The sequence below is a fragment of the Poromitra crassiceps genome (genome assembly GCF_964638095.1).
Source record: "Poromitra crassiceps genome assembly, chromosome: 1".
Taxonomy (NCBI): domain Eukaryota; kingdom Metazoa; phylum Chordata; class Actinopteri; order Beryciformes; family Melamphaidae; genus Poromitra; species Poromitra crassiceps.
In genome coordinates this window covers 53,583,119-53,608,085 of record NC_139623.1, presented here as the reverse complement: position 1 = coordinate 53,608,085, position 24,967 = coordinate 53,583,119, and the positions used below count along the sequence as shown (strand labels likewise).

The 24,967-nt window shown below is 43.9% G+C and overlaps 1 protein-coding gene and 1 pseudogene across 2 annotated transcripts in view; one reads left to right on the top strand and one right to left on the bottom strand.

The window, feature by feature from the left end:
* The window catches only part of adamts16 (ADAM metallopeptidase with thrombospondin type 1 motif, 16), a gene marked incomplete at both ends in the record, with an annotated part of 179,072 nt that extends 170,833 nt beyond the window's left edge, over positions 1-8,239 (top strand). Inside the window, 3 exons of the mRNA XM_083648904.1 lie at positions 4,755-4,958; positions 7,768-7,915; positions 8,124-8,239. Of these exons, the coding sequence (XP_083505030.1) occupies positions 4,755-4,958; positions 7,768-7,915; positions 8,124-8,239 (468 nt within the window). The remainder of the gene's footprint in view (positions 1-4,754; positions 4,959-7,767; positions 7,916-8,123) is intronic.
* Positions 8,240-18,758: 10,519 nt separating this feature from the next.
* LOC310787387 overlaps positions 18,759-24,967 on the bottom strand; it is a 53,490-nt pseudogene continuing 47,281 nt past the window's right edge. The window contains exons 13-16 of the transcript in view: positions 24,066-24,188; positions 23,583-23,673; positions 22,935-23,026; positions 18,759-18,916 (exon numbers count right to left, since the gene is read on the bottom strand). The product of the transcript in view is annotated as an uncharacterized misc_RNA (transcript). The remainder of the gene's footprint in view (positions 18,917-22,934; positions 23,027-23,582; positions 23,674-24,065; positions 24,189-24,967) is intronic.

Below are 24,967 nucleotides of genomic sequence, written 5' to 3'. Positions count from 1 at the left end.
AGCTGATGAGCTCGCTGGGATTTGTGCGTCGCCCTCCGGCATAGTGGGACTGGTCTAAATTAAATCCCACCACTGCCACCAGTGTAATAAACCAGCCCGGAAAGGGCTCTGACGGAGGCAAGCAACACAAATCTCAGGAGTATATAAAAATAGATAGCTTTATTATTACAGGCTTTGTACGACAAAGTAAAACACAGAGGTGATCACAGGGGAGTATCAAATCAGCTTCTTGTCTTGCCTCTCGAACTGGGCGGTCGCAAATCTCCTCTCTCCTGCTCTCTCACTCCTACAGCCTGCACCCTGCCCTAAAAAGCTTCTCCTTTTACACTGTCTCTTCAAAAACTGAGGAATTATGGAACTAATAAGCTGGTCTCTCAACGCAATTGACAAGATTATCTCCACGAGGAATGCAGGATCCGGGGAGCCTGTGTGCCCCGACGGGACTTTCGCTACGGGGTACGTAATGGACGCCTGGCTCGAATGGAGGGTACTGTGCCTTGCTGTTTTGACCGTCGAGGACGTCGAAGATGTTTATCTATTTGGATTTATGATAGCAGGACACTTGCTAATGGGATTGAGCATCGCCGTTGTCTATCGGAAAATTACCATGATGATGGGAAAAAATGAGAGCCCCAAGCTACCTATCATTATGGGCATGGTTAACGAGTTGAGCCGTGTTGTGAACACTCAGACTATTTCGATCATAGATCGCAATCTAAAGGTGGATGGTATGTTTGCAGACGTGAACCGAAAATTGGACGAGATTTTGGAGAAGTTCTAACATACGGCGCTGAAGTGTTTAAAGTTGAAGAGACGAGCATGGAATGGAAAGAATTGGAATGTACTTTTCACTCCACTAACCAAAACATCCACCACTGTTTTCGGATCCCCCCACTGCATGTTGGCCTTGGCCAAGGCCAACGGTGAAAGATAAAAGTCCCCATGAAGAGCCTGTGTGAAATGTGGAGCTCCAACCCCCCCGTTCACCCTCACCCTAGACACCTGTTGGATAAGACTCTCTGGTCGAGGCCGTCACCATAGCGACCCGCTGTGTTTTCGCTCACCATCCGGGAAGAGACGGCTCCCACTATCAGACTATCAGGCTTACAGCACACACAAGGACAATTTCTGGACACTCCTGACCACACATTTTACACACTCTCAAACATACATGCACACCCCCCACCCCATCCTCCCCGTCCAATACCGGCGCCTTGTTCCTGCCTACAGCTCTTGCATCCCTTCCCACCACGCCCACCCCCCCTCCTTTCCTCGGAAACATCCTATTGGAGCTGCTATTAGCCTACATAGCCGCTGTGGACGAGCTACTCCCTCCACTACCCGCTGCAACCCCCGTCCCCCACAAACCCACTCCCTCCCCCCCCTCGTTTTTCTTGTTCTTTGTGTCTGTTAACTCCTTACATTTAACAACAAATGTTGATGTATTGTATACTATTCAAGTGTGCCTTTATTCCTATTCAATCTAGTAATAATTGTTAAAAGGTTAACAAACAGGTTAGAAGGTGATACCCATTCGTGTGTTGTGTTTTTGTCCCTTTTATGTTGTTTGTTTAGAGGACCGCAATGGAAACAAGCCTATGCTTTTTGCTACAGCTTTATTGTGTTTTTATCCTCGGTGATTGTCTGTATTCTCTGTCTCTGTGTTGACATTCACCAAATAAAGTCAATCAATCAATCAATCAAATACGCTTCCCAACGGTCCCTGGGGTCTATCATAAGGCAACACCACTACACACATGAAGATGAAATCACTGCAAACTGGGCCACAACAGGCCAATGATTATGCACACACAGCACAGGTGAGAAACTCCAAAGGCACGGTTTAAGCGTGCAATAGATGCAGTAGCTACACAGCAATTAGGCTACATTTCCACACAGGGCTACCCCAAACCGCCCGGGTTATGCACAGCAAAGAGCAAACAGAGTATCACACCCCTCGGAACAATTGGCCGCCTACTAGGACCCCCCGGATCATCTGTGGCTATAATAACCAATAAACAAATAAACCAAATAAACAAACCAAATAAACAAACAAACAAACAAGATGATAAGGCTTAAAACTTAACTCGCCCATCGGCGAGACCCCCCCCCCCCCCGGGGTCTGAGCTGGGCACCGTCCGACTCCCCAGGGGATAAACGGCTGGTCGGTGGTGCTGGCAGCGTACGGCGGCGGGCCGGACGCTGGTCTAGGCTGGAGAGCGGGGGGTGACTGAAGTGGACTGTACGGACTCCCCGGCCCTATATCTGCTGAGAGGGAGGCAGCTGTCCTCCTCTCATGGGCACGGGACACACAAACACAAAACTCTCCAGCAACCCCGAATCACTGGCAGGCTCTTCTCTTTAACCCAGAGCCTCACCCCCACCCCATGGCTGGAGGCAATCACCCCAATCAGTCCCCAATCAGTCCTGGCACATAACCCCCCCACACAGGTTTACCACAGTACTTAATCAAGTAGGATGTTCAGGTACTTGTACCTGTACTTTTTACTTTCCCTACGTTTTAACACAAATATCTGTATTTTCTATTCCTTACATTTTCAAAACAGGCTTGTAATGACACATTATGTAATAACTGCACATTATGTAATAAAATCTCAAAATGTATGCATTATGTAATAATATGTGCAATATGTAATAAATTGCCTGAACGCAATATGTAGGAACGTTTGACGCATTTTGTAATAAATGTAAATTACATATTGCGCAGATTATTACATAATGCGGGGGTTGCACTTTTTTCTGGTTAAAAATGTAATAAGTGATGCATTATGTAACAAAATGAGAAAATGCACTGACTTTGTCATTTGCGGGGGGGGGGGGGGAGTCATAAATACAGCCTATTTGACCATAAAAAGCATTTTAATTCCGGGACTTTCCTAATATGCAACAGAGTGTTGACCCGTGCCAATTAACCCAGAATGCGCCAATTTCTCTGTCCTCGTGTCAAAACCAGTCAAGCAACTTCAGTAGATAGGCTATAGTTGTTCAGGTGATGACGAACCTACTGAATATAGGGGTGACGGTGACAACATTCCGATCGGGTACACCTTCTCTCTCAGCTTGCATGTGGCACTTTTCTTTATGGTAAACCAGCGGGCATAGACAGTAAAACCCGACACTTGCATTTCAGTTCTGGCCTTTGATCTACAAGTGATAGAAGCGTGGTTGACATTGCTGCATTTACTGCCTCAATTCATAGATTACAGGGCCATTTAAACATAGGAAATCCATTAAGAATTGAGGATTGCAGAGACGTTTATGAATTGTCTGATATTACGCACGGGTTTTTTTGGCTGCTGGCTCGCACATTTGGAGAGACAATGCACATTTGATTTAAATCGGCAAGCAGGTATACATTTAACTGCTGCGAGCCAGCAAGCAACATGTTATGGTTTTTTGTTTAGGCTATTTAACATTTGTTTTAATTCTATTTTGTTTGATCATGATGTTGCAGATGGACTTTGGCAGAAGAAGATATCTTTAGCTTTTCAGACTAAATCCTTCATCAAAACTATTGGAGAACGGGCTCCTCAGCTATTTAAGTGATATTTGAGTTGAAGTGGAAGGGTGCACATAATGGCCAATGAGAAACGCATAAGCCACTTCTAAACATGAAGTCTGGACCATGTCCGGCAAGCCAGGGCAGGATATTTTGCGGTTTTACCGTTCTAGACATGAGGGGACTTTGTTTTTTTCTGCCGAAGGTGAGTAGAGTGGGCAGGGGGAACGCGTGGGCGGAGGGGAGGAGTGGGGTGCGGTGCGGAGGAGAGCCTGAAGAACAGAATTGGGCAGCCAAAAAAACCTGTGAGTAATATCAGACAGACATTCATGTAGTGCAGTGGTCCCCAACCACCGGGCCGCGGACCGTTTAAAAAAATAAACATAGGCTATAATACTATAGGCTGTGTGTGTGGTAATTGCATTGAACTTGTATGTCTCTGTATGTACTTGTCGCTGACCTTTCATGAGCCCAACCAATCAGAGGAGGAAAAGAAGATAGCCGGTGCTCGCGCTGTTGCTGCTCGACCAATCAGAGGAGGAAAAGAAGACAGCCGGTGCTTGCGCTGTTGCTGCTCGACCAATCAGAGGAGGAAAAGAAGATAGCCAGTGCTCGCGCTGTTGCTGCTCGCCTCTTGTCCTGCAGATTTGCACTCCGCTCTACCTCCCATTGAGAAAAGTGCACAATGCTTAGGACATACTCCAGGAAGCAGCGCGAGTCGGAGCTCCGCAAACCGGGAGCGCACTCCAGGCTCGGGCCGAGGTGTTCATACTCGGAGCACTGCTCAGAGAGAGAGGGAGAGACTATTTGTGCACAATTGGCATGCGGCCTGTCTGTGCAGACTGCAGAGCAGCATTGCAGTGCCTGTGTCGGTCGTACCTTTTTCCTCAGCCCACAACACACGCACGCACGGGAGGTCATTAATAGTGATGGCCCGCTGATGTGATAGATGTGTAGCGGGGTGCAGCGAGCTTGAGAAATGAGAGAGAGCGAAAGAAAGAAATAAATAAAGAAAAGCTTTCAACTTAGCATATTAATGATGGTGGGCTGAAAAGTAGGCGATGTTCATGCAAGGAAAATATGTGCTGTGTGTCTAATATCACGACTCCCCAACCGCCAGCCAGTCCGCAGCAAGATTGTCAGTATTAAACCGTTGGGGGTATTAAAAGGTTGGGGACTCCTGATGTAGTGGCATGTTATCGCTTATGTCATCTTTTATCCCTATATAAAAAAGGACACTGCAGGAAAATATAGAGAGCTTGCTGCCAAGAAGTGCCACCATGTCCCCAAGCCCTCAGTGGAGCTGCAGAGGCCCTGCGTCCCGGCCGAGTGTCCCGCCCGCACCACCCCCCGGACACACCCATGGAGCACGCATCAGCGTGTCCCTCCTCCTCAGCCTCAGCCTCCACCAGACTGGCACTCAGCCCCTTGGTCTCAGGTGACTTGAAATGGAAGATTCACCTACACTTGGTGAACAAGTAAAAATACACACATCTCATCTCTTACAGGCAGTTCCAGACTAAACCAATTTTTGCAGTAACTAGTAATCTAACTAATTACATTTTAAACTCAGTTACAATTACTGACATTTAAATGGGCTAGTTACTAGTTACTTTAGGATGTGAAAATAGCAGACAACTCCAGAGGCCCAGAGGCTAACGACCTTGAGTAGGCTATAAGCCCCAGAGGCTAATGACCTTGAGTAGTCTATGCGCACGAGAGAGAGACACACAGAGAGAGAGGCGAGGGATATGCAGGATTCGCACGGTTAACTTCACACTGCAGCCTCAGCGAGATGGGAAATGCATGAGTATTCCCAGTAACTAGTCGCAATAATAACAATACCAATGACCAAATACTTACCCATACATGATACTACCCACAGGCTATTAATGCAACGGCATCTTTGCACAAACTTCTCCGTTGTTAATTGACACAATTGAAGACAGTTTAAGCCTCAAATCTTTCTCAACAGCATCCAGTCTTTGATATTTAGCCTTCACTACTACACTGCTGCTAGCCTATTACAAAGAACATTTAAGTATCAATTCCATGTTTTTATTTTGTGAAAAATCCACTTACCAAACAAAACAGATTACAAACAGCCATTACATTTTTCCTCTTGCCTATGCAGGCAGCACACTTTGGGAATCCCTGGCTCCACATCTATGTGATTCATTCTGAGCTGTGCTCTTATTGTAACATAGTTATTGTATAGAGGGTATGCACACCTACTGGAACATGCCCCCTCAATCAGGAATGAGTGTCAAGTTCCTCCCTGAGCAGCAGGTGTCAGTTATCTAGGCTGATTACTGCATTCAAGCTCAGTCTTGCTGTGACTCAGTGGGCGTGATCCCACAGTGACTTCTGCCTCTGTGACATCACATGCATACCCTATATTGTTCTCCTTATGGTTCAGTAGGCTATAATTGTTCTACTAGAAAAGACTGACTAACTTGAATGGCGTTTGCAAGGCACAACGTGTTCATATCTGTTGTTGGAGAAAATATAGTCAGGTCCTTTTTAAAGCACTTTTAAAGCACTATACTTGAACGACGGTGAGTGAGAAAAGGAGCAAATATTGATGGTTAAGAGTAAGATTGAATAATGACATCACAAAGCCAATGTTAGGCCTCTAATGTTTTGGCGGCAAGGGACTCCTGGCAATTTAACTCTCGGGCGCCCCTGTGGCTGAAAATGGAGGCCAGCTCTATTGCCAACTCCTCTCTGCTAGCCATGTTATTTTCTAAGCTAGAGAAGCCGGGGACTTTACAAAATTTAAGTTTTGTTATGAAAATTCTAAACCAAGTTAGGAGTGTTTTGAGTCTACCAGATGTTTCTGTCCACACACCAATTTGTCTTAATCACTCTTTTTTTACTTTCACTGTCAGACAAAACCAACCATGCCTGGAGTGAGAATGGACTGGTTTCCATCAGAGACCTATACATAGATGGTCATTTCGCATCCTTTGATCTTCTGAAGAGAAAATTTGAGTTTCAACATGCACTGGCTTAGATACCTACAAATCAGAGATTATGTTCGATCCGAGATTCACGGATCATGGACAGCTGCTACCTATTCCGTCTGGCCATCCCACTGCAGCGGCCGGGGCAGCCGAGGCCGAGCTAGCAGCGGCACACCAGAACCGGCAGCGGAGCAGCCAGGCCAAACGAGCAACAGCTGCAGACAATCTGACTACTCTAACCATTAACCGGAACTAACGAGCACACAAGGAATCTAACTAATCTACAGCCTAGTCTGCCCTGTCCTGATCTACTCTACTCTAACCTAACCTAATCTAATCTAATCTTAGCCTGAACACAACAATCAAAAAATCCAGCTCAGAGGTTTCCAAAGTGGGAGGTGGGCTTACTCAGGGGGCCTCAAAACAGTTTCAGGGGAGGCTCAGTGAGTGGGAGTGATTTATTTGGGTTATTTTAGTAATTTGATTAAAGAGAGAAGGCAGCTTTTTCCATGCTTTGTCTGAGGAGAGGCCCATGGTCTCAGACTTTGGAATCCTCTGGTCTAGCTAATCTACAGCCTAACCTAAACTATTCTGATCTACCAGCATCCCCCATTGATGAATAGCACCCCAGCCCGGCCCCCATAAAGATATGAGAGTGAAGGCCGAGCCGAGACACACCGGAACACCCTCCAACCCCAGGGCGCGCAAGAATACCTTTCCACCTGTGGATTTATATCCCCAGGATTGTGTTGCTAGGGAAGTTTGGAACCTTATCCTGTCAGTTTTTTTTTTTTTTTTTTTTTTTTTTTTTTTTTTTTTGATTTTTTGCACTGTAAAGACAATACATGCCAAGCGTATTACACCTGGAGGGGAAATTAATGAAATACAAAACATTTCAGTGCTTGGAGAGGTAAGAAACCCTAGAAGGGCTTATCGAGAACCTCACCATGTAAAAAATATCTATTTATATATATTTCTAAAAGATATATATATTATAACCAAGGAGATAGTACAGATAATAATACATAGATAGTACAAAAAAATTAAAAATAAAACAAAATAAACAAGACTTAATTGACCAATACATCAAAAGAAATAAAAATTACAATGGCAACAGAAAAAAAATTAACACAATTCCATTGATTTGATTCCAACATCCAGTTATTGTACTAGCAAACATTGCAACAGGAAGTAAGCTGGGTTTATTTTGTAAAACTGTCTATAGGCAATGCATCAGTTAGTGCAGCGTCATCAGGGCGGTGTTCTCTTTGCGGTCCACAGTGCACGGTGACATGCGGAGGAGGGGTGCAGGTGCGGACGGTCCAGTGTCTGGCTCAGGGGAAGCCCTCCCCTGGGTGCTCCCTCCACCTGAAGCCCACCATGTCCCAGGCCTGCAACACCAACTTCTGCCCACAACCAGAGAGGAAAGGTACTGGTGCTCTTATATCATGATACAAATGGAAACGAATCTGCTTGGATTCAGTAGTCTGAAACCTGTCCATTGTTATAAAGTGATTCAAATGGTGGCTGAGAAATGAGAATACATAACATTATGACTTTTCATATTATTTACAGAATGGATATAAACTTAGGTAAAATAAGCACTAACAAGTCCTTGTCCTCTGTTATGTCCACAGATCCGGTGTGTAAGGACTACTTCAACTGGTGCTACTTGGTTCCCCAGCACAGAGTCTGCAACCACAAGTTTTATGGCAAGCAGTGCTGCAAATCCTGTTCGGATTCAAACTTATAATCATAAGAATTGACTCTCTCCGGCACAGACAGAAGGATAGTAGGCCCCGGGTACAATGTCTCAGGCAGTGCTACTCGACAACATATGAAGTGATGTGATACTCTATGGTGCAATTGTTTACTGCGTTTACAGACCAGACAGTAGGGTATATTGCAAAGCCGGGGCCTGATAAAGAAAATGGATGTTTCAAAGAGGCACAGAGGATATCATGACTTAAGGTTTGATGAGTTCAAGTTGGGATCAATCAAAGTGGACTCACATAAGAGAAGTGTTATGAGATGGGTGACAACATGATGAACATGTTTCTGTCACCAAATCAAATGTGAAATCACAAGTTTCAGGAAGGAGCAAGTGAATTGTGTGGCCATCATGTACAGTATTAGTATTCCATTTTTTATTTATTGGCTTTACAATACAGTGTTGGGATACTGTATTCATAAGCAGTCCTTTTTTATTATTGTAGCATAGGCCCATTACTTGCATATTTTGTATTACGCGTTTCATAGGATTCCATGCTGACAAACTGCACCTTTTTTTATTGGAACATTAATTTTATTTTTGCAGACAAATTCCGTTATATTAAAAGCTGGATGATAGACTTGATCATTTTAGACCCGTCAACAATGAGGAGTGATAATAATACACAACAACTGAATGAACATACTTATCAACAACAAAGGTTATGACATGTTACACTCTTAACGCATCCCCACCTCACGGGAGCATATTGTAATGATTTATACAGAAATGTAACTGTTTAAAAATGATATATTTTGATATGTCTGGGTAGACGTGACCTCCCTGTTTCCTAAGTTAAAACATCCCTGAAAATGTATGGTGGGGATGCAATTCTCAGCGGGGATGTGGAAACGTTCATGGCACCTGCCGCAGGTGCAGATTAGAGCCGTGCCATGTCATCTGCACCCCAAAAATGCCAGCACAAACGGTCTTAAGCACCAGAATTATTCACCGGTGTGGCCAGGCAATGCCTGGGCGTTACATCAATCAAACCAATCAGATTCCCGTCTCGCAATGGCGAGTGATGAATGGAGAAGTGATTAGAATCTTCTCTTGTAGCTTTGCTCTGTACTCTGCCTTCCTCCATTCATCGACTATGAAGCTAATGAGACTAGTTTTTTACTGAATTTGGTCAGAAAGCTCCTCCACTGCTTCACCATCTGTGGGGCCTGTGATACATTCCAAATCATGTCTCTTCACCTCGTAGAGATCTTTCACTGTTCTTGAGTTCTCCTTGTATGTGACGAACACAACATCTATTCTGCTACTCTGACTGCCTCCCTCAGAGCCATACCCAAAACTGTTGTGGCAACATCTCTGAAAGTAACTTGATCACCTTTCACTCTTTGGACCAATTTCATTCCATAAACCACTGTAGCAGAGTTCCCTTGGAGTTTCTCTGCTAAAATTTGTTTTCCAAGTTTGTGGCCAAAGTAGCTATATGTGTCTTTCTCAGCAATCCATCTGGTGTGGACAGAGCCCAGGGCAATGGTCCAAGGGGGTGAGAAAGCATATCCTCCTATGTAGACTGTGCCCTTGTGCCATCACTATGATGCATCCAAACAAAGACCTGTCTGCTTTCAAGATGATTGCCCTCCCACTTAATTTCACTTCTCTCTTCTTACACATATCACTGAATATTTTCAGCCTGTTGGTTTTGATTGGGTCATGGAATTTCTTTGCTGGTGGGTCTTTCTCTATGCAGTCTCTCATCCTTGAAGGTTGCATAACATTGCTCACCAATCTCATAAGCCTTCATCAGGTTGGGGGCAATGTCCTTGGGGGCTGCCTTTGCTGTAGAGATGCTAATGCAGTCCTGCTTCTCTACAAATGGGTTGACCCATTCATGGATGAGGCTAACCACTGCTGAAACTGCTTCCTTGTCTTTCTGGATTCGTGGGTGGCTGATATAGCTCCCATGACTAATCTCTGATTTGTTGCATTGCACCATCTTCCTTACTGTAACTGTCCCAGGAATGCACTGTGGTGCTCAGCTGGTTGGCAGCTCCAGCATTCAGGCTGAAGCGTGTTGTGCCTCCAAGAGTCTGTGTGTCTTTGTTAACTGTGACTTCATTAGCCTGGTCCACAGGGATCCCTCCAAAGGCATTGTTATTTGTCTTGAAGGCCTCATACACAGAAGGATGCTTCTCTGGGAGGTTTGCCATCTGTGCAAAGTAAGGGGCCACGTACATGGCAAAATTTGTCTTATCATAGGCAATGCACCATGGGATCATGGTTCCTATAGCAATGGAGGTGCAACTTCCAGTCCCTGTCACGAGAGGCATGCATGAGGCTATGTTGGCGGCTGTGGCTCAGGATGTAGAGCGCGTCGTCCACTAACCAGAAGGTCGGTGGTTCAATCCCCGGCTCCTCCAGTCCGCATGTCGGGAAGACACTGAACCCCAAATTGCCCTCGATGGCTGTGTCAGCACCCTGCTGGCCGCCTTCGGTGTGTGAATGGGTGAATGTAGGCACATTGTAAAGCACTTGGATAAAATGCAGTCCATTTACCATTCATCATGTGCTCTACCATGTCAATGTATGACACCCAGAATGCAGAGAGCTCTCCATTGTTGTGACAGAGGTGTTCCACAGGGTTATCAGCTCAGCTAAGAGTGGACCTTGCAGCAGATTGTTCAACATGACAACATCTGTTGGTTCAGGTCACTGGCCATGTCTTTCACTTTGTGTAAGAATGATTTGATAATCCCACTCTTCTCTGGAACGCTGTCCTCAACCCACGAGTCTCATCAGTGCTTCATAGATGTACTGACATCACGGTTATAGTGTTTACCATCAAGGACTCCATTGATGGAACCTCTGCACCAATTCCAGCCTTTAGATGAGCATCCCAGAATTGCTGTCCTAAGATGGCGACTTCATTACATATGACATGGAATGTCCCCATTCTGAGAAGAATGTTGGAGAATGCTTCTGACGAACATCTTCTACTTGGCCTTTTTGATGTACAGGTATTCTCAATGGTAATGGTTTATTTTGCTTTCCTTTTCAAAGTACATGTATCTACTGCAAGTCTCTCTTCAGTTGGGACTGCTTGTTCTCCAAGTTCCAAGTTATTTGGCAACATCTAGAATAGGGGCATAGTTTCTCACTTTTGCTGCTTCAAGTAATGTTTCCTACTAGGAGTCAAGGGGCCCTCTCTTCCCAAAAGCACTAATTTAGCGTTTGCACTCGTTTAACGCCGTGTGCAATGCAAATTGGGGGCGAACACAAGCGCATGCCTGTGATAATTGTACTGGGCATAGGCTGCCACATGCCAAAGCAGGCGTTTCAGCGCTAAAATATGGGGATGGATGGCATTATCCTATCGTCAGCAGCGCGCAATTACTTTGCGCTAAGAGCTTTGAAAAGGACCTTTTACGGGCAAATACCTCTCTGCGCTGGGAGCACACCGTAATCTCCGTGCAGCGCAGTGCAAAAAATAATTCCTTTTGGATATGTCATTACGCACAGCCTTTCCACGCCAATACATCAAATTATGCTGCTAAAATTGGGTATTGGCAGATACTTCAGTGAGGCAATCAACTATAACTTACTGAGAAACTTTTATCACATTGCAAAGAGGGAAATGAATTGAGAAAACTTGTTGGACAATAGACATAGGCACCACAGACGATCTGTCAATAAGCTCTCTCTGTCCTCGCACGAGTGAGTACACTATTACGCATGGAGAGAATTACAGCATATTGCATGCCTCACACAAACAGCCATTGCGAGACGGGAATCTGATTGGTTTTGATTGACGTAATGCCCAGGATTGCCTGGCCACACCCGTGAATAATTCTGGTAGTTAAGACCGCCCAAATCCCGTTTGCGCAGGCATTTGGGGGCGCAGATGATTTTGGCATGGCTCTAATTTGCGTCTCTCTCCCCCCTGGATTTAATAATAATTTATTTTATAAAGCGCTTTTCAGTTACTAAAAATGAGCAACAGGCAACAGATACAAATATTTAGTTGGTGACCATGCGTTTTGATACGTTCACCATGTTTCGATAGACCAGGTTCCCAGGTTCCCAACCTTTTTTGGCTTGTGACCCTACTTGACATCACAAAAATCTAAGGACCCCAGACATTCAAATTGTTTTGCTAAAATTAATTTGTTAATGGTTTGTATTACTATTTGTGCTGTTACTCCATTCTGGGATTTATAAACTCATAATTCTAACTTTAATCTCATAATTCTGACTTTAATCTCATACTGTAATTCTGACTTTTTGTTATCAGAATTCGGAATCTATTCTCAGAAATCCATAGTTTTAACTTGTGTGTGGTGTTTAACAAATTTACCACGAGAGGGAGGGGGTTGTTGGCACATTTACCACTGGTACAGGGTTGTGGCACGAGGCGAAGCCGAGTGCTATAAACCCTGTACCCGTGGTAAATGTGCCAACAACCCCCGACCTCGAGTGGTAAATTTGTTTTCTACAACAGCTACCAAATAATATAAAAAATACACAATTGTAACATCCAATTCATTTATTTACAATCATTACTGGTTTCAGAATACATTTATCCTTCCGCCACAGAATATAGTTCCATACACAAGATCAATGATTGCACTAAACATTTAGTTGCCTTTGAGCCAAAAAACAACTAACCTATTCCTTAACGGGATTCACAGTTATTGATACATTGCCTGTAAAAGTACAGTTATTTAAACAGTTTTCTACAACAGCCCGTTTTGGTGGTGGTGTGTTGATATCTGGTGACGGCAGAGGGCGTTTGTTTGTTTGACAGTCCCAGGTTCGGGGTCCGGGCGCTAGTCCGACCTCCCGCTAGTCGGACCTCCCGCTAGTCCGAACTCGTGACAACTCAAGCTCAGCCAGTTCTCTCTCCCCAATTTCACCATGTCGTTCTTTGTTCACTTCACCTTCATCTAACCACTGCTCAAAACTCAATCCACCCAGTAAATCAAACGTTACTACGAAATCGGACATTTCCTTGTTACAGATCGGCCATTTCCTTGTTAAGAGATTTGTCGACTGACAGGCTAACAGTGGGCGGAGTCAGCACAGGGAGCGGAGTCAGCATCAGGGAGCGGAGTGATACTGCGGTTGGAGCCGAACTGTAGGTTGTTGTCCTATTTACCACTGTTGCTAGCCAATCAGAATCCAGTATTTACTCATGCTGTTGTAGAAAAATAAATAAATAACAGACAACCATATTTGAATTCCATGTGACCCCAAGGTTGGGAACCCCTGAGATAGACCATCCAACTCCTTTATCATCACAGAGGCAAGGAGTCCTGTTTTACACCATATGGCTTTTAATGGTAACTAGCCATTTGTCCCGGTGAACTCTGGGTTAAACCTGCGTTTGTCCTGGTTAACTCGGGGTTAAACCTGCTGTTTGTCCCGGTGAACTCGGGGTTAAACCTGCTGTTTGTCCCGGTGAACTCGGAGTTAAACCTGCTGTTTCTCCTGGTGAACTTGGGGTTAAACCTGCTGTTTGTCCCAGTGAACTCGGGAGTTAAACCTGCTGTTTCTCCTGGTGAACTTGGGGTTAAACCTGCTGTTTGTCCCAGTGAACTCGGGGTTAAACCTGCTGTTTCTCCTGGTGAACTTGGGGTTAAACCTGCTGTTTGTCCCAGTGAACTCGGGGTTAAACCTGCTGTTTGTCCCGGTGAACTCGGAGTTAAACCTGCTGTTTCTCCTGGTGAACTTGGGGTTAAACCTGCTGTTTGTCCCAGTGAACTCGGAGTTAAACCTGCTGTTTCTCCCAGTGAACTCGGGGTTAAACCGGCTGTTTGTCGCCGTGAACTCGGCGTTAAACCGGCTGTTTGTCACCGTGAACTCGGGGTTAAACCTGCTGTTTGTCCCGGTGAACTCGGGGTTAAACCTGCTGTTTGTCGCGGTGATCTCGGGGTTAAACCTGCTGTTTGTCCCAGTGAACTCGGAGTTAAACCTGCTGTTTCTCCCAGTGAACTCGGGGTTAAACCGGCTGTTTGTGGCCGTGAACTCAAACCGGCTGTTTGTCACCGTGAACTCGGGGTTAAACCTGCTGTTTGTCCCAGTGAACTCGGGGTTAAACCTGCTGTTTGTCCCGGTGAACTCGGGGTTAAACCTTCCGTTTCTCCCGGTGAACTCGGGGTTAAACCTTCCGTTTCTCCCGGTGAACTCGGGGTTAAACCTGCTGGTGGCTCTTTGTCGTGATCAGTGTTGGGCAATTAGTAGGCTACAGTAATTAGTTACAGCTACTTCTCAAAAAGTAATTGAATTACTTTACAAATTACTGCATAATAAAAGTAGTTACTAGGAAATGTAACTCTTGTGTTACTTTATTTTTTTTGCTTCAATTAATGCCCATTGCACACATAATCTTGGTGTTGCTGTGGCACAGTGTGGGACAAGACAACTGTCAATCTGTGATCTATTATTGTTGTACCCATTATCACTATGATGAAGTACTGCAAGTAGTGGAACAATAAAACAGATATGCAGTGTTGGGCAAGTTACTGAAAATTAGTAATTACATTTACCAATAATTTCAAAAACAATCCAAGCTATACTGTCGGGTTATTTTAATGTTGCACAAACCCTTAAGCAGGTCTATACAATTACAAATGACCAGATTTTAAAACCAGGAAATGTACTGTAGATGGGCCAGACATTTCCAACAACCTATTTAAACTTTTTTCTTTTCTGCTTTTGGCAATGACACATTTTAAACAAACGCATGTAGTTAAAAAAGTAGCCCATTCATTTCACCGAGGGCCACTTGGAGGTTGCTTCCAAGCCAGAATATGGCTTGCCCTACAGTGTGCCTTGGATCATTTGGACACTTGCATTTTACATTTGTTATTGAGATCGTATTCCACCTATGCACTGAACCATTCACAAGATAGAACAAGCTGGCTTGTACTATTTGGTTGTTTGATCTTTGAAATGATTATTTCAGCTTGGAGTAACTTTGTGGTTTGACTTGATGAAGATGGTTGTGATTTGTTCAAAAGCAGATGCAGGGAAAATAAAGCAGCAGGTTTTCTATAGAGTATTATCATGCAACAATTCATGAACATACTGTAGCTACATGTTCTCAGAATGCTGTTAAACATCTACAGACAAAAGCGAAACAGTTGACCTGTTGAATGTTAACTAATAAGCTGTTGAAATAATAATCTGTAGACTGTAGGCCGACTATTAAAACAAAGTGTTATCAAAACCTGTGAATGGCTCAGGACAATTGGCACCATCTGGACTGGTGCCAATTAACTCATTCACCGCCAAAGACGTCTTTGACGTGTTATCAGAAATAGCCATCCACGCCAAAGACGTGTTTGACGTGTTTTTGTTTTTATTAGTACAGGGCGTATTTCAAACACTTCCTCAGCCTGTGACATAGTATCAGGTCCCTAGCATCTAAGACAACACGTGAACAAACACATACCGCAGCTGTTGTTTTGAAATTGAGCAGGAGGAATATCAGAAAACGGATAAACGCTTCCTCCTTGTGCAGACAGGAGAAACGCCATTGAAACCCCCATCGGCGCGCTGCACGAGCTGGTCGCTTTCCTCTGTGCCAGCCGGGAGAAAACCGGAGAAAGTAATCCAGAGAGATGTGTTTGATCATCGGAGGAATGAGGAAATGATCGATCAGTTTGACGGGTAATCCAGAGGGCGGTGAGGAAGTGTTGAATAGCCGAGGGGAAAACGGGAACGATCAAATAGCAGGGAGGCAAGAAGACAAGCCAGAAGCGGCAGTCACAGCAGCCCGCTGTCCGTTCTCAAGAGCTATTCACTTGGTTCATGAAATCGCTGGGCTGCGTGCCCTCCAGTGTTGCTCCTGGCCAATCCCGGCGCCACAGGGCGTGGTTATTGCTTATCCTATGTGGGGTTAGAAATCACGCAACGAAGGGGGATCGTGTGTGTGTGTGTGTGTGTGTGTGTGTGTGTGTGTGTGTGTGTGTGTGTGTGTGTGTGTGTGTGTGTGTGTGTGTGTGTGTGTGTGTGTCTGTCTGTCTGTCTGTCTGTCTGTCTGTCTGTCGGTGTGTCTGTCTGTCTGTCTGTCTGTGTGTCTGTCTGCACACTCACTCACACTGCTGTATTGTTGAATGTAAAAAAAAAGCACTTCATGTGTATATATATATATATATATATATATATATTTTTTTTTTTTTTCATTTGTGTCATAACGAATAATATTTACATGTCTGATGTCAATACAGTTCAAAATAAAAGAATTGAGAGCGTGAGAATGTGTATTTTACAGAAATTGACTTTTCTCCTGTTTGTCATCTCAGAGAGACCTTTTGGGTGAAAACAGGGTGTATATAAATGGATATAAGTAGAGTACAGAACATGCTAAAAGCTCACTTTTTTTTTCCTGGTGAACCCAGAGACGTACATCTTCATTTTGAGGTATTGCAAATCACTCTGGTGCTAATAGATAATTTACTGTGGGTCTTGAAAGATGACCAACAATTATGAAAATCTTTGGCCTGTGCTAAATATTGGCAGTCCTTAACTGGCCATGAATGAGTTAAAGCTCTTAGGCTGAGCGTCCAATAGGAAGCGTTCTGCGCATTCCTGATTAGCGGTGGGAATCACAGAGTAACTCACGATACGATACTATCATGATACTTGGCCCTCAATAACAATGGTATCACGATACAAGGATTCTGCGATAATCGATACACTGTCTGCAGGAAATTTCATCTACGATACATACTATCTGTGTAACTGAAGAGGGTAAAATACCCCTAAAAAGGCATAAAGCAGGAATTCTGTATTTATTTACAGAATTGAAATGAAATGATGTACAGTGCAACAAAGTGCAGACAGTTAAAATGTTTAAAAGAATACAAAATATTGCCTCACCAATCTTTTTTCAATCTGTGCAAATTAACACAAGAGGAAGCATCACGATATTTCAATATTTTGTCCCACCCTATGCCGACAACTCTGAAAGTGTTGCAGGTTTTAAACTCCTGCTGTGATCAAACCGAGTGGTTTGTACGGAGTATTTTATTTACACTCACCAGTCTCTGTGATCAGATCCACACAGAGGCCAGAGTCGGTCTCCATGGTGCCAGCAGTCTCCTCTCTCTCTGCATGTCCGGTCAGTCAATCGAACTCTTCAAGTCAAATCACATTTTGATAAATGGACTGCATTTTTATCCAAAGCGCCAAAATTCACCCATTCATTCATACACCAATGACAAGCTACCACGCAGGGTGCTGGCACACTTCGACATACTGGAGGAAGCAGGGATTGAACCACCAACCTCTTTTATCGAAAGCAATTAGTGGACGACCCGCTCTACCTCCTGAGCCACAGCCACCCACATTTTATTTTCAAAGATGATCTTCATGTGGCTGGCCAGCAAATAAAAGCCCTTCAAATCTGTTTTTTCTCAAAGAAAGGGTTCCTACACATTTTCCAGTTCAAAATTGCATACTTTTCCAGACTTCTCTATAGATTTTTCATACCATATTTGACCTCTGAGCACATAAAAATGGTGGGGCCATGTCCCCATTGTAAATGAAGAAAAAGAGTAGAGTCCGCACACTGCTGAACAAGATGTCTCCCAGACGTCTGGGAGACATCTTGTTCAGCAGTGTGCAGACTCTACTCTTTTTCTACATTGTTTGACCCCTTGTCCTGCACCTGCAATTTTGAGTGGATGTGCGCGCTCTACTCTCTTTTGTCCCATTGTAAATGACACATCACAGTTTGGAGGTTTTGGGTTTGAGTCTCAGCGAAAGCTTGGACATTGAAGAACTTCCCAAGTGAAGATTGAAAACCTCTGACAGAAATGACTTGACTCAATGGCTCACAGAGTTTGACAGTAGCATGCAAGTTTTGAGGTTGTGGGTTCGAGCCCTCAGTCAGTTGAAGAGTTTTTAAAGTGGACACCCAGGCGCAAGACTGAAAAGCTCTGCGGAAAAAAACTTCTTAAGAAGTGGGACCCAGTGGCTCAGAGAGTTTGATATGAGCAGGGGATTATGAGAGAGAAAACCACAGACAGCTCAACATTTACTCACATGGGAAGGAGGATTATTTTGTGTGTAGAGCGCTGGGCCTGGGCGGGCGCTAGGTGTAACTGAAGACGAAACTCAAAAAACACATCTAGACTCTGTATGGGTTTCTCAGTTTGGGCTTTGGCATCTGATTTGAAAGCGTAAAGAGTGAGACAGCTGGGATTTGAACCAGAGAACAACTATGTCAAGCAGGTGTTTATCTCACTGAGGTAGAGACATGGACTTTGTCCAGGCTCCTTCCTCAGTGTATTGATATCAGTGTTCAAACTACTGATGATAAAAGCTTATACTGTAACTGTGAACATTTCAGAAGCCACAGTCTGATGTAGGGATTGATCCAACAACCTTCTGCACCACATCCATCTGTTTATCTGGGGAAGCTATAGCTCACTTCCTCTGGTGATATGGACCAAAAATCATGTCTTGGTATTATTTGTGGTATTCTCAGTACTGTTCCTTCAACTCCTTGCAGCAGGTCTCTCCACAGTCCTGTCCCCCGTCAGCCGAAGGCATGTCCGTTGCGGGCGGCCTGGGCATTGGCCCGAGTCCGGCTACGTACGGGACGGTCCCGGGTGAACACGGTGTCCTGGTCGCTGTCCACCTCCGACTCTGACATCATCAGGCTGGAGTTGTGCTCCGTGCTGCGGTGTTTCACACCTGCACAGAGGACACTGCTCTGGAAACTGTGCTGGAGCTCATCATACACAGTCCTGTTTTTCTTTCATTTGATATAATTTTTAAAGGACTAGTGTGTAGGATTTAGTGGCATCTAGTGGTGATGGTTGTAGATTGCAAGTAAATGAATACCCCTCTGTGTAGGGGAAACTTTCGAGAAACGCGAAAGGGCCGCTCTAGAGCCAGTGTTTGGTTTGTCCGTTCTGGGCTACTGTAGAAACATGGCGGTGCGACTTGAAGACCTGCTCCCTATGTACAGTAAATATATACGGTACATAACATAAAGATTTTTTATTTTCAGGTGATTATACACTAATTAAAACATACTTGAACATGCATTATTATGAATATATTGAATATTTTATTCCATTTCTGCCAAGTCTGTTCACTAGATGCGACTAAATTGTACACACACACATAAGATGAGATCCAGCTCCCAACTTGTCAACATACTGACATTTGGTCAGGACCCCTTGGTGTCACTTTTTAACATAATGGGTACATCTTTCTCATCATTCTTCAATGTGCAGGGTAGTCCAATAGACTTCTATAGAACTCCCACAACATGCAGGGTAGTCCAATAGACTTCTATAGAACTCCCACAACATGCAGGGTAGTCCAATAGACTCCTATAGAACTCCCACAACATGCAGGGTAGTCCAATAGACTTCTATAGAACTCCCACAACATGCAGGGTAGTCCAATAGACTTCTATAGAACTCCCACAACATGCAGGGTAGTCCAATAGACTTCTATAGAACTCCCACAACATGCAGGGTAGTCAAATAGACTTCTATAGAACTCCCACAACATGCAGGGTAGTCCAATAGACTTCTATAGAACTCCCACAACATGCAGGGTAGTCCAATAGACTTCTATAGAACTCCCACAACATGCAGGGTAGTCCAATAGACTTCTATAGAACTCCCACAACATGCAGGGTAGTCCAATAGACTCCTATAGAACTCCCACAACATGCAGGGTAGTCCAATAGACTTCTATAGAACTCCCACAACATGCAGGGTAGTCCAATAGACTTCTATAGAACTCCCACAACATGCAGGGTAGTCCAATAGACTCCTATAGAACTCCCACAACATGCAGGGTAGTCCAATAGACTTCTATAGAACTCCCACAACATGCAGGGTAGTCCAATAGACTTCTATAGAACTCCCACAATGTGCAGAGTAGTCCAATAGACTTCTAGAACTCCCACAACATGCAGGGTAGTCCAATAGACTTTTATAGAACTCCCACAACATGCAGGGTAGTCCAATAGACTTCTATATAACTCCCACAACATGCAGGGTAGTCCAATAGACTTCTATAGAACTCCCACAATGTGCAGGGTAGTCCAATATACTTCTACAGAACTCCCACAACATGCAGGGTAGTCCAATAGACTTCTATAGAACTCCCACAACATGCAGGGTAGTCCAATAGACTTCTATAGAACTCCCACAATGTGCAGGGTAGTCCAATAGACTTCTATAGAACTCCCACAACATGCAGGGTAGTCCAATAGACTTCTATAGAACTCCCACAATGTGCAGGGTAGTCCAATAGACTTCTATAGAACTCCCACAACATGCAGGGTAGTCCAATAGACTTCTATAGAACTCCCACAATGTGCAGGGTAGTCCAATAGACTTCTATAGAACTCCCACAACATACAGGGTAGTCCAATAGACATCTATAGAACTCCCACAATGTGCAGGGTAGTCCAATAGACTTCTATAGAACTCCCACAACATGCAGGGTAGTCCAATAGACTTCTATAGAACTCCCACAATGTGCAGGGTTGTCCAATAGACTTCTATAGAACTCCCACAACGTGCAGGGTAGTCCTGGCTTCTGACTGCAGCAGACTACCTGTGCAGGCATGGCTTGAACAAAGTCTCACTTCTGGAGCGATGAGGAAAGGAGGAGTTTTGTCTTTTGGTGACGAAATAATTAAATATACCTTGCAGTTTAGATATGAGAAAGCATTGAAATGCTGACCTATTCAAGTCTGTAGTATACAGACTATAGGATGAAGGTGTTGTGACTAAAATGAAAGAAAGAAGCAGCAGCGTGCAAATGGGGACAGACCACCGTGAAGAGGAAATCCAAGGGAATCCCACACAGTCTTGGCCCAAAAAAGGTGAATGATGTCACACACAAGTGAAAATACACGGCACCGTGCACTTTGGAGACGTTTATGTAACCTTTTTATGCCGGTTTAGTGATATTTCTCCACTCACCATTCAGCTGCAAGCGATTGGCGGGGTCAAACAACGTATCTAGTAGTGATGCGCGGGCCGCAGTTATAACCGCGCTGACCGCGGATATCCCGCCCCGCGGGCGGGCTGGATCATAAAAGTAAACATTCTGATTAATAGTCGAGTAAACTACATGAGGGCAAGTGGTGGACTGGACCAGCATGGAAGTTTATTTGGAGTCTTGGACTGCAGCGCACCAACGGCAGCAGAAACCGTAAGTTCGCTCCTTTTATAGCGTTTATAACGGTCGGGTGCATGGCGGGCGCGGATCTATAAATAGTATGAAATAATTTGCGCGGACGGTTCATGCATACACGCGGATTAGGATGGCATAAAAGCTCATCCGGGCATCTCTAGTATCTAGCCTACTTGAGAGCACAACAATTAATATATAAAAACATATTCCAAAGTGGTAAGCAGGGCTTAATTTAAATGTAGCCTGCAACAACTTCAAGGCTTCAGTCCTCGATTAATTCAACAGGAGCCTTTTTTTCCCCTTTTTCATTTGAATGCAATGTATTTTTCATATGGGGACCATATGAATGGGGACTCTCTGTTTCCATAGAGCTGATTGGTAAGCAGGTGGGTCTTTCATGGGTTTTGATCTTATCCTCTGAACTTAACCTGCTACAAAGCAGGTTAGCCGGCGTAGAGCATAAGTTGCTATGGTGATCTATCTCGGTAAGAAGTTAACTAGCGTTGTGGTACGGCAAACCTAGGGTTAAACCTGAAGTTACCTCGCGAAGCCACTAATCTTGCTTCGTGGTACACCCCTCAGGGATACTCAAGTCCATGTAAACGCAGTCATTGACTAGAAGTTAGCCCAAGGAGAAAATGTAGTGCATATACTTGGTAATCGCTTTCACCCTCTCCTGTTATCTCCCCATCTATATTATATTATACCCATCTATATTATATTATACTTGCACTGTTCACGTCAGCTGCGTCAAGTCACTTTTTTTGAGAGCTGTACGCCAGCTGTGCCACAGGATCACCGGCCATGCCATAGCCCTATGGCACATACTGCGAGGACTTTGGCGCCCGACCAAGAATTCTGCTTCCGCTTTTCTTATTAACCATTAAAAAGTGCTATATAAGTAATGTTTTTATTATTATTGTTATTATTATTATTATTATTATTATTATTATTATTATTATATTATGTATATTTATACTATTTCATTCTAGTGTGTTGGTTGTAATACGACTCTGCTTGCTCTATTCTTCTTTATTTATAATCTGTTTCTCAGTGTATTCTACACCGGTGATCCCCAACCACCGGGCCGCGGACCGGTACCGGGCCACGAGCCCGGTCCACAAAAAAAAATATATATATATTTTTTTTTATAAACGTCAACTTGAAACTATGTTTCAACTACCACACACAGTGTGTGGTAGTTGAAACATAGTTTCAAGTTGACGTTTATTTATGTTTGTAGTTGAAACAAAAACATAAATACTGTAGGCTACATACAGTACAACACAACAGGCTGTTATTTACCCTTTGTCGCCACCTGGTGAGTAAATATGTAACTAAAACCATTAAAATTGACAACCGGCCCCCAACTTTTTTTCCCATGTACTGTATCTACCGGTCCTTGGCACAAAAAAGGTTGGGAACTGTTCTACACGACCCATTTTTCCCCACAGAGACCAAAAAAGTTGCATAATTAAATATAAGTTTGAAGCCCAGGACAGAGTTTAGGGCCTAATCTCTGTCCTGGGCTGGAATGACTCACTGTATTTTGGCTGGAGCTCCAGGTGCTCCTGCTCGTCCATGTTGTCCAGGATGCTGTACCTGGTTTTCCTCCTCACCCTGGTCCTCCTCCTCCTGAACAGTCAGCACAGTGTTCACATGCACATTAACACTTTGTAACAATTTGCTTTTGAGTTACACACATGTTACTGTTACTTTGATAACAGCAGTAAATCTGATGATACGTCTTTACCAACTTCACATACTGTATCTGCCACCAAAAAGACAGAAAAGAAAATATGATTACTCTAAATAACTGTCTTTTAGGGATATTTTTAGGGGATGCACGATATAGATTTTTCCCTCCACCAATATCCGATATCTGATCATTTCCAACTCTTTTGGCCAATTGCCGATGTTTATATACTGTCAGTGTAGCAGTAGCAGCTGGTCTGGGGTCAGTGTAGCAGCAGTAGCTGGATTGAGGTCAGTGTAGCAGCTGGTCTGGTGTCAGTGTAGCAGCTGGTCTGGTGTCAGTGTAGCAGCTGGTCTGCGGTCAGTGTAGCAGCTGGTCTGGGGTCAGTGTGGCAGCTGGTCTGCGGTCAGTGTAGCAGCTGGTCTGGGGTCAGTGTGGCAGCTGGTCTGGGGTCAGTGTAGGAGTAGTAGCTGGTCTGAGGTCAGTGTAGCTCACCACCTGCAGCAGCAGACCAGCGTCCAGCTGACAGACAGGATGAGGACAATGAGTGTGAAGCTGGACAGGATGACGTACAGCATCCTCCACTCTGAGGAGGAGACAGAAGCATCTGACAAGACTTACGGCTTTTACATCAAGTCCCTATTTTAAAATAAATACGACCTCATGTTGTGTCACTCGCATCAGTCAATAGCCTTTTGCGAGCTGTTAGACCCAGCCAGTTTGCCCCCCCCCAACCCCCACTGGACTTAGACCCACCCAGTCTGCTCAACCAAGAAGGATGACATCACTGATGACATCATCACGGCTCCGTCAAATGTGAAATCACAAATATTACAATATGTTGTTCAGTATTTGCTTTTGTGCAATACATAAAAAAGACTTGGGAACTATCAGCTTTCCACAGGAATCATCTCAAAATATCAATTAATCCATTTAAGCTGTCAATAAATAAATAAATAAACAAATAAATAATAATACCACAGTTGCTCTCTCCGTCGCCAAGGAAACGGCGAATTAGGTTCTCCGTCCAGAAGGGGTCGCAGACACACTCCTTGGTGATTGGATCACACTGGCCACGCCCCGAACAGCCAAGCAAACACACTGAGGACATACAGCACCAAAACATCATGATGGACCAGGAAAGTGTGAGATTTGTCTTTTCTTTTTTTGCCTATGTACAAAATTATTTTGGTTAGATCTAGAATATCTCTGTAAAAGAATAATATTTATTGTAAAATATTTTTTATCATGAAAAATATTACATTCACAAATGCAAATGGACTAAAAAGAAACCACACATACAACAATTCAAAATAGACATCAAAAACTATATTGAAACATTATATGGACTGAAGAATAGTAAAGCAATTAAAACAGTAGGAATTTGTAAGGATTTAATTATTTTCCTTTAATGGATTTGTTGCTTGAAGTTGTTACATGATACATCTATGTATATTGTTTTGTCATGTCAATCAATTATTATGTTTCTTTGTCGATTTGTTTGAAGATGATTGTACGGTTTGAACATGACAGTGTCTTACAGTGTCTAGTATAACAGGAAAGGGGATAGTTGACTTAGGTTCTGAAAAGGGGCAGGGCTTAGGAAAGGTCAATTAGCGTATCCTGCTGGCTGTTAAATAATAATCTCTGGGGGGGGGGGGGGAGTAAATACCACCATGTTTGAGGCCATGACTGTGGATCCACACAGAAATGTTTCATCTAAAAGTCAACAGTTTAACTTGTTTTCTGTTATCACCAGCAATGCCTACAATTTAATAGATTGTGTATAGTGTAATGGTCCTCAAACATCTATACTTTGATTCGTTGGATGTTGAATGGTTTAGTACAGATGATCTGTCTACGTAACTGCACTAAACTCC